We start from the raw sequence: 10,834 nt of genomic DNA, 5'->3' as shown, positions 1-10,834 counted from the left end.
TATACTGCCGCTGATACCAACTTTTGTAACGGGTCTACTGTACATAAAAGTATACTGCCGCTGATACCAACGTAACGGGTCTACTGTACATAAAAATATACTGCCGCTGATACCAACTTTTGTAACGGGTCTTCTATACATAAAATTATACTGCCGCTGATACCAACTTTTCTAACGGGTCTTCTATACATAAAATTATACTGCCGCTGATACCAATTTTTCTAACGGGTCTACTGTACACGAACAAAACAAAGCTAAACTTGTTGTATTTTACCTGCAGTGAGACAGAATTCTCAACACACATCCCATATAAAATTATGTGTATGGAACATTACATATATAAACGTTTTAAAATTCCAACGTAAAGTAAATATTATTTTTTCATAATGCGGTCATTCACCTCCTTACCCCGATGGAACGTCTCATTTTGTTTATCGATCATAAAACATTTGTAGTTATTTTTCCCCAAGCATCGACATGTCATAGTTCCGATAATGGAATTTAAGATCGTTGATGGTTTTATGAAATATAATTCCCAGTTGTATTGCTAATAGAAATGGCCTTTCCTTCAGTAAATTGCAAGAAAAGCAGTATTTCAGCATCTTAGTAGCGATAGTATAAAAATGTAATAATTGATTATATTCTTTTTAAAGAACAAATATTTAAACTGTCCAATATTAAACAGAAAGACGGCATGAGAAAACACTGATTTATAAACGTTAGCTTGCCGATGCAAAAAGCCAAACAAATTAAACCTTTTACTCCATCACGTGGTCATTTAAATTTGTCCATTTATGACTCGTCAGTAGCACTAAAATGCATAAGAATGAAAATATTCCGAAATATATAAAGTCAGCAAAGGCGGGAATAGTGCAAATAATCATTTTATGTTTATGGTTACAAAGATATAACTTTCTAATTGTATAAATCCCACAAATTTTATATGGCTACTTTTACCCTAGCTATAGAATGTTGCAAAGTACAGCATTTATTTTTAAAAGTAGTACATTTCCTACCATAGTCCCATAAATCCAGTTTGGTAGAGGCTTTTCGAATTTGATTGGATAGTCTTCAAAAGTATTCTTGTTTGTGGTCCACCAATGTTCAAAGCCTGGGGCATCGTCGTCTGGCTTCACTGATCCTCCACTGGTCAGCTGTACCACGGCCACCAGCAGGAGTAGAGAAGAGGGGAGCAACATCATCTTGTGTCTGTCACCGTGATTCTGATGAGTATGATGGTAGTGCGCAATGCATAATATCTTCATATATAGCTGTCAGCGGTCATATGTTCAGTTATCGTACTGAGGACGAACTGTTATCATCAAGGTTACTATAGTATATACATGTATTCACGATTGTATACATTCATACACGTTATAGATAACCACAGGGCGTATTCAACAGCTTAAAGGCGACCGACAACCACCAGCTTTAAAGGGACTAACAATGTATACAACAGCTTAAAGGCGACCGACAACCACAAGCTTTAAAGCGACTAACAACGTATATCCATAGATAAAGGCGACCGACAATCACCAGCTTTAAAGCGACTAACAACGTATATCAATAGATAAAGGCGACCGACAACCACCAGCTTTAAAGCAACTAACAACGTATATCTATAGATAACCCCCGGGACGTATTCAACAGCTTAAAGGCGACCGACAACCACCAGCTTTAAATCGACTAACAACGTATATCCATAGATAAAGGCGACCAACATCCACCAGCTTTAAAGCGACTAACCACGTATATCCATAGATAAAGGCGACCGACAACCACCAGCTTTAAAGCGACTAACAACGTATATCCATAGATAAAGGCGACCGACAACCACCAGCTTTAAAGCGACTAACAACGTATATCCATAGATAAAGGCGACCGACAACCACCAGCTTTAAAGCGACTAACAACGTATATCCATAGATAAAGGCGACCGACAACCACCAGCTTTAAAGCGACTAACAACGTATATCCATAGATAAAGGCGACCGACAACCACCAGCTTTAAAGCGACTAACAACGTATATCCATAGATAAAGGCGACCGACAACCACCAGCTTTAAAGCGACTAACAACGTATATCCATAGATAAAGGCGACCGACAACCACCAGCTTTAAAGCGACTAACAACGTATATCCATAGATAAAGGCGACCGACAACCACCAGCTTTAAAGCGACTAACAACGTATATCCATAGATAAAGGCGACCGACAACCACCAGCTTTAAAGCGACTAACAACGTATATCCATAGATAAAGGCGACCGACAACCACCAGCTTTAAAGCGACTAACAACGTATATCCATAGATAAAGGCGACCGACAACCACCAGCTTTAAAGCGACTAACAACGTATATCCATAGATAAAGGCGACCGACAACCACCAGCTTTAAAGCGACTAACAACGTATATCCATAGATAAAGGCGACCGACAACCACCAGCTTTAAAGCGACTAACAACGTATATCCATAGATAAAGGCGACCGACAACCACCAGCTTTAAAGCGACTAACAACGTATATCCATAGATAAAGGCGACCGACAACCACCAGCTTTAAAGCGACTAACAACGTATATCCATAGATAAAGGCGACCGACAACCACCAGCTTTAAAGCGACTAACAACGTATATCCATAGATAAAGGCGACCGACAACCACCAGCTTTAAAGCGACTAACAACGTATATCCATAGATAAAGGCGACCGACAACCACCAGCTTTAAAGCGACTAACAACGTATATCCATAGATAAAGGCGACCGACAACCACCAGCTTTAAAGCGACTAACAACGTATATCCATAGATAAAGGCGACCGACAACCACCAGCTTTAAAGCGACTAACAACGTATATCCATAGATAAAGGCGACCGACAACCACCAGCTTTAAAGCGACTAACAACGTATATCCATAGATAAAGGCGACCGACAACCACCAGCTTTAAAGCGACTAACAACGTATATCCATAGATAAAGGCGACCGACAACCACCAGCTTTAAAGCGACTAACAACGTATATCCATAGATAAAGGCGACCGACAACCACCAGCTTTAAAGCGACTAACAACGTATATCCATAGATAAAGGCGACCGACAACCACCAGCTTTAAAGCGACTAACAACGTATATCCATAGATAAAGGCGACCGACAACCACCAGCTTTAAAGCGACTAACAACGTATGTCCATAGATAAAGGCGACCGACAACCACCAGCTTTAAAGCGACCTACAACGTATATCCATACATAAAGGCGACCGACAACCACCAGCTTTAAAGCGACTAACAACGTATATCCATAGATAACCCCTGGGACGTATTCAACAGCTTAAAGGCGACCGACAACCACCAGCTTTAAAGGGACTAACAATGTATACAACAGCTTAAAGGCGACCGACAACCACCAGCTTTTAAGCGACTAACAACGTATACATCAGCTTAAAGGCGACCGACAACCACCAGCGTTAAAGCGACTTACAACGTATATCCATAGATAAAGGCGACCGACAACCATCACTTTAAAGCTACTAACAACGTATATCCATAGATAAAGGCGACCGACAACCACCAGCTTTAAAGCGACTAATAACGTATATCCATAGATAAAGGCGACCGACAACCACCAGCTTTAAAGCGACTAACAACGTATATCCTTTACTCTATTTTCTCTCAATACAGAAAACGGAATGATATACTCCATGGTTATAATCATAATGACAAATACGGCAATATATTAATAAAGGGTTTCGATCGCGCACAAGTGAGTGTTAATTATTATGCGGATTTTCAATTTTTGTTTTCATAATAAAGAAGGGTGGAAGGCAACTTGGTACTCTCATAATCAGACCAATGTAAACTCTCTCCCTTCTCAAACTCCTCCCCATCTCACACCCGGTCAAGGTCGGACTAATCTTGTAGACAGAAAAATAACATGTAAAATTTGGATGCAGCTGTATAAGATGGTACCGGTGTTAAAAACAATAAGTTTAACATGTGTTGTGCATATTAAACAGAACAGCGTAAACGTTGGCTCGCGTCCGTACATGTGCATTTAAATGATCACTTGATCTTCAATCAGGGTCCTAGGTCATCCTATAGATACTGACCAGTCAGTCATTCAAGTACGGGAAGTTCATTGCTATCTTTATATGAGGCCATATGGATGCATTATCAGTAGGGGGGTCACTTTAGTGTCAGGGAGCCGGCTACACCAGTGCATCCAGAGAAGCAATCATCAAATCGCGCACCTCTTACAATGTAGTAGGGGTCAGATTTATAACATTTTTAGAGACTGATTGGTGTTAACTTGTCATTAGGAGAGGGGTACAGAAATACTATGTAATACAATCGAGTAGTTATATTTACTTCCTAAGATGGCAATCGTTTTGTTATTAACGAAAGAAATGCAGATAGAAACGATGGAAAAAAGTATAGAATTCTCTTAAATTTTGGTATATGTCTTGACAGTTTTCATACACTATTAAATATAATACAAAATACTAGCGCATATTGCTTATCAATAGTGATAAGTATATCTGGTCAGGTAACCGTTACCTATATTAATATTGTTTGTGAAACGGAAATCGACTAGTTTCAATGTCAAGCTTATGCCTATATACACTAAAAGATACGAACAATATGCAAAAAGTAAGAAACGACAAACGACACTCGAAAGGGAACACATGTATTTGTTTGTTCCATTTTTTAAGCAACAAGAAACGAAAGGAGACACAGAAGAACCGTAGTCGAGATACAATATATCCAACTCTACATTGATGAAGGGTGCACACCGCTTTCACCTGCATGCCTCTCAAAAATAAACATAATGAAAGTTATTCATTAAAGAATGTCAGTACGACGGTCCATTCTCTCAAAACACTCCGTCGAGCTGGGATATAAACTTCTACTTTTCTTTCTTAATATCCATTTTTCCTGCGTATTGACAAACTGATACGTATGGTATATGTTTTGCAATATACGAGGGACATAGTCATAGTGACTTCTGTTCATTAGTGTCACGAATCACAGGGTTGATGTATATAGTTTGATTTTTCTATTACAATCCTTGGAAGTACCCCCTTCCCCACTAAGCAGAACCGCACTTTCGCGATCGCGCTTTCCATGACGTAAACGCTGCACGGTAGTCTCCCTTGGTATACTGGCGAAGTACATGAGATTGCACCACCCAGAGCAATCTTAGTGGCATACCACTTACCATTTACGCGTTACATGGACGTCTATTTATACAGAATCTTTTGACAGGCTTCAGTACTTTGTCTCTGTAAAACTTGGCAGTGATACCACAGGCCAACTATAATTGAAAAAATGGCATACAAAACTTCCATGGGGCTCTTTTGTACGTCTTGCAATGACTAGTATGTCTTGATTTCTTGACAACCGTTGCTTGTTAAGAATACGCCCAAGGATTTATAATTTATGACATTTATTCATCACATTTTTACTTTTGCTGATTTTCATTTTGGAAAATTCACTTTCCCAATTCAAGTTTGCACATAGTTTCTTGTTAGTCCCGAAAATTATCCCAAGGGATTTTATTTCGTCTCTCGTCCAATGTAAACCTTCATAATCTCTTCGTTTGTTTTTGTTATTTCCTAAAAATAGGCCCTCTATTTTAATAAAAAATAATAATTTTAAACCTGCAAGTTTTCCGAAATCATCTTTTAACTAAGTCACTAAAGGAACATCTGGATACTTTAAAAATAATGTTGTGTCGTCAGCTAATTGTGCAATTTTTATGTCTTTTCTGTTTAATCGAATTCCCTTCACGTTTATATATTTTTGTATTTTAATTGCTCACATTTCAACAGATATTACAACAATTAAACAAGATAAAGGGCATCCTTGCCGAATTCCATGTTGTATAGCATGCATTTCCGTAAACCTGTTATTGTTCTTAACTAATCCACTTATATTTGTATAAAAAGTTTTAATCCAACGAGTCCCCAAAACCAAACTTGTTTAAACAGCCAGTCATAAAATTCCATTCAATAGTGTCAAACGCTTTTGAGAAGTCCAAGAATAAAATACAAGCATCTATATTAAATTGTTCAGCATTATCAATGATATCTGGTATCTGCCTAATATTATACCTTATAAATCTATTTTTAATGTATCCATTTCGATCAGTATTTATAATATTTTCCATAACTAGTTATAATCGTGTAGCTAATACGCATGCTGCTATTTTATAGTCTATGTTTAATAAAGTTATTGGTCTCCAGTTTTCTAACTTTTCCTCATTACCTTTATTGTGTATTAATGTAATTAGTCCAGTTTTTTGTGAATCACTCATTTCCCCATTGGCGTAACCTTCATTAAGGCTCCAAGTACCATATTTCCTATTGTTTTCCACCGATATTCGGGTTTTTATATACTTTCATCTTACTTATTGCTGTAGTGCACTCTTCTATTGTTAATGTTCCTTCACAGAGCACCTGATCCTTTTCTGATAATAAATTTGGTATGTCCATGTTATCTAAATACTCGCTTACATAATTTATACTGGGATTCGAGGTTTTATACAATTTCTCATAAAAGTCGTGTATTTGTTTAGATATTTCATTTGCCTTTGAAATCGGCCCGTTTTCTGTTTCTAACGTACTAATTACTTTTTATTGTTGCCTATTTTGTTCTAGATTTAGGGAAAAAAAGTGTTCTTTTCCCCGTCTTCTTCCCATTTGACCCTTGACCTGATTTGAGCACCTTTAAGTTTCATTTCGTACATTTTCTCTTATTCTCGCTCTATTCCTGCTGTTCGGTTAGTTCATGTTCATTAAGCGGATTACTTGAATGATTTAACACAGCTAATTTGTCTTCCATGAATATGGTTTCGTTTATATCTTTGTGTACTATATTTTTACAAAACGATATTGTTTCTTGTTTAATTAATACTTTGCATAGACCCAATGTTTTTCATTTATCTAACTGCATTCTTTCACATTCCGTTTTGTTTGTGTTACTACCCGTTTGATCAATGTTTTGTATTCTTCGTTTTCTAGAATACTATTATTAAACTTCCATACACCCAGTCCTCTTTTATTCTTATTGGTTAATTTCAGTTGAAGAGATTTAGCTTGATGATCTGGATACTTGATTTGGGCTGGCCTAAGTTTTGTTATGCAATCTCAAAATATCAACTTTTTTAAGTGACTTCCCTTATATTTGTTACCACTCCATAGGTTCTTTTGAGAACTCTAGTTTGTACACTTGTTTTCCTATCTATTTTATCATGTACCTCATTAAATTGCCTCCTATGATTAGAAACCCGTCTCTGTATGTAGTTAGTTCTTTGCGAATATTTAAAAAATAAATACATTAATATTTTGTTCGTAATTTGGTGCGTTTATATTAACCAAAGTAAATTTGACATTTTCAATTTCAATATCGAGCATAACATATCTTCCTTCCTCATCTACTTTTCCTTTCTCTACAGCCATATTTAATTTGTTTTATTCCATATATTTGTTACACCTTTACGTTACAGCCATATTTAATTTGTTTTATTCCATATACTTGTTACACCTTTACTTTACAGCTATATTTAATTTGTTTTATTCCATATAATTGTTACACCTTTACTTTTGTTGTCCCCAAAACTTGATATTGCATAAGCAAAAGTGGTTGTTACGTTGTTAAAGACGTTCATTAGATCATCTGTAAAATGGGTTTCTTGCAGTAACCGTATGTCACATTTCTGGTTTTAAGCCAGTCGTGTACACGGAATCTTTTCGAGTTGTCTCTAAGACCCCTGCCATTCAATGACACTAAATGTATTGTATTAGGGATGCAGATTGAAATAGCGTTGATTAATTATTTTCCTTTCTATTATTGTTATACAAATTAAGTTATATTTTTTATTATCATTGTTAATGCATGTCTTGATTTCGTTAATTCTTTGTTTGTCCATTTCCCTTTGATGTGCCCTGTTAGACAACTATGTATATAAGGTTGTCATTGTTATCTCTCGTTTGTCTATTTCCCTTTTATGTGCCCTGTTAGACAACTATGTATATAAGGTTGTCATTGTTATCTCTCGTTTGTCTATTTCCCTTTGATGTGCCCTGTTTTACAACTATGTATATAAGGTTGTCATTGTTATGCCTCGTTTGTCCATTTCCCTTTGATGTGACCTGTTATACAACTATGTATATAAGGTTGTCATTGTTATCTCTCGTTTGTCTATTTCCCTTTGATGTGCCCTGTTTTACAACTATGTATATAAGGTTGTCATTGTTATGCCTCGTTTGTCCATTTCCCTTTGATGTGCCCTGTTAGGCAACTATGTATATAAGGTTGTCATTGTTATGCCTCGTTTGTCCATTTCCCTTTGATTTGCCCTGTTATACAACTATGTATATAAGGTTGTCATTGTTATCTCTCGTTTGTCTATTTCCCTTTTATGTGCCCTGTTAGACAACTATGTATATAAGGTTGTCATTGTTATCTCTCGTTTGTCTATTTCCCTTTTATGTGCCCTGTTAGACAACTATGTATATAAGGTTGTCATTGTTATCTCTCGTTTGTCTATTTCCCTTTGATGTGCCCTGTTAGGCAACTATGTATATAAGGTTGTCATTGTTATGTGTCGTTTGTCCATTTCCCTTTGATTTGCCCTGTTATACAACTATATATATAAGGATGTCATTGTTATGTCTCGTTTGTCGATTTCCCTTTGATGTGCCCTGTTATACAACTATGTATATAAGGTTGTCATTGTTATCTCTCGTTTGTCTATTTCCCTTTGATGTGCCCTGTTTTACAACTATGTATATAAGGTTGTCATTGTTATGTGTCGTTTGTCCATTTCCCTTTGATTTGCCCTGTTATACAACTATATATATAAGGATGTCATTGTTATGTCTCGTTTGTCCACTCGTATTACGACTCATGTGTCTGTTCTGTATTTTTTAATTGTCATTGAGTTCCTCGCTCATCGTTGGTTGGTTTCGCACATTTTTCATAAGCGTTCGCTGTTTGTTAGGAGTACCAGGGGTATTTTTACCCAGCACAGCCGCGAATGATGCTTTAACGGACGGCTGAGCAGGATCCTTACCAACTTGGGAGCGGCTACGACTGCGTTGCGTACCAGCTACTTTATGACGGGACTCCGTGTATCTTTTTTTAAGCTGTTGTTGTCTGTTTTGTCGTTGCTTTTGCACTCAGTTGTGTCAGTCACTCCGTCCCTGTCACTCAGTTGTGTCAGTCACTCTGTCGCTTTGTCCCTGTCACTCAGTTGTGTCAGTCACTCCGTCGCTTTGTCCCTGTCCGTCCGTGTTTAGCTCGTCACCGTTGATTGCGTCCCTCGTGTCGTCGCTCGTGCGTGTATTGTCTGATTGGGGATTGGAATGTTGTCCTGACAGTTGGGCCTCACAGTCGGTTTGTTTATATCCAACGTTACCTCACGCCCTACACTTCCAATCGTTGGGACACTCAGGGAAAGTGTGACCAACTTGTGTGCACTTTGAACAGTTTTTGTCATTTTTGTCTTTATTTTGTGTATCCATTTGACCTCTGTAAAATGCCAATGTTCTGTATTTTCCCATTTGTAGAACCCGGGGTATGTTTCTTTTTTAATTGAGCTTGTTTTTAATATGACAAATCTGTCACTGGTTTCAAAGTTTGTGAGCTTACCTTTATAGCGCAACTTTTCACGAGTGACACTACCAATGGTTTGTGCCCCTCCTTGTTCAAAAACCTTTCGATTTGTCCGCCATCGGCTGACAACGGTATGTCTTTAATTCTTACCCTTGTTGTGTCCTCCCCGTCAAATCTGTTTGGGTTAGTTTTAAGTATTTCCATTGTGTAATTTCTGAAATGAAACCCGCTTGCCATAAGAGTGACCTTGTCGTCGAAGTAGATTCTTATACTTAACCTTGGATTTTATTGTCTAAAACTAAATGTGTAGAAACGATTTTCTCCAATTTACTCGCCGCTGAGAAAATCCGCCTTCACACATCTCTTTGTTCCTCTTTGATGTCAACTTTATCATTTTCAATTGTTCACTGGCTGAAAAAACATCTCAGCGTGACGGCAGAGGTGCCTTCTATGTTGCACAACTCTCCATGCACCTGTTCTGGCGGTGTCTGTAAAGCACACTATGCTTTATTATAGGAGCGTATTTCAGATTTAGCCTCGACCTTCATTTTAGCATTGAAAAGTGACCACTGGTCATTCAACAATGAATAACTTGTTCCATTGTTGTTACATTCTGTCGAACCTTTTTGCACGTGCAGTTTGCTTTTGTTATCTGCCAAAGCTCTAGTCTAAGGAGGGAGCTGTGTAGTGACACATTGTGTAACCGGGTATCAAATTGACCCCCAAGTCGTTATTTGTCGTGAATAATTCTTTATTCGACATAGGTTAAAACACCTACACTCTGTGTATGGCACAGAGCCGTTTTAACCTCATACAATACTAATCACCGGTACTCCATGCTTTCTTCCTTTTGCTTACGTGATAACATCTACAAATTTCCTGTCTGTCTTACAGTCCCTTTGTCATAAAATGTCTTGATCAAAAATAGGTCTTTTCAGTTTGGCAGGCAAGAGAGTACTGATTTTCCTTACAAAGAGATTCCCGCCAAACTGACCAAAGGGTATTATAATAGTTTGACCAATAGAAATCTGCACAGCTATCACTTGTACGCCATGTGATATATAAAAATAGAACTATACAGGTAAGGTGATATATAACAAGAAAATGCAGCAAAGCTGCTGGACACCAAACCATTTTATGAAATTGACTTACTGACAGTCCACCAACCACGAGGGAACGGATCCTGCATACTTTAATCTATTTAATTATAATCATATAAA

The 10,834-nt window shown here is 37.5% G+C and overlaps 1 protein-coding gene across 1 annotated transcript in view; it reads right to left on the bottom strand.

The window, feature by feature from the left end:
* LOC110465720 (beta,beta-carotene 15,15'-dioxygenase-like) overlaps nucleotides 1-1,324 on the bottom strand; it is an 8,160-nt gene extending 6,836 nt beyond the window's left edge. The window contains exon 1 of the mRNA XM_021521729.1: nucleotides 1,017-1,324. Within this exon, the coding sequence (XP_021377404.1) occupies nucleotides 1,017-1,265 (249 nt within the window). The 5' untranslated portion in view covers nucleotides 1,266-1,324. The remainder of the gene's footprint in view (nucleotides 1-1,016) is intronic.
* Nucleotides 1,325-10,834: the final 9,510 nt, after the last annotated feature.

The sequence above is a fragment of the Mizuhopecten yessoensis genome, unplaced genomic scaffold, assembly GCF_002113885.1.
Source record: "Mizuhopecten yessoensis strain PY_sf001 unplaced genomic scaffold, ASM211388v2 scaffold11099, whole genome shotgun sequence".
Lineage (NCBI taxonomy): Eukaryota > Metazoa > Mollusca > Bivalvia > Pectinida > Pectinidae > Mizuhopecten > Mizuhopecten yessoensis.
Note: the sequence above shows the minus strand (reverse complement) of the source record. Positions and strands in the feature narration are given on the sequence as shown.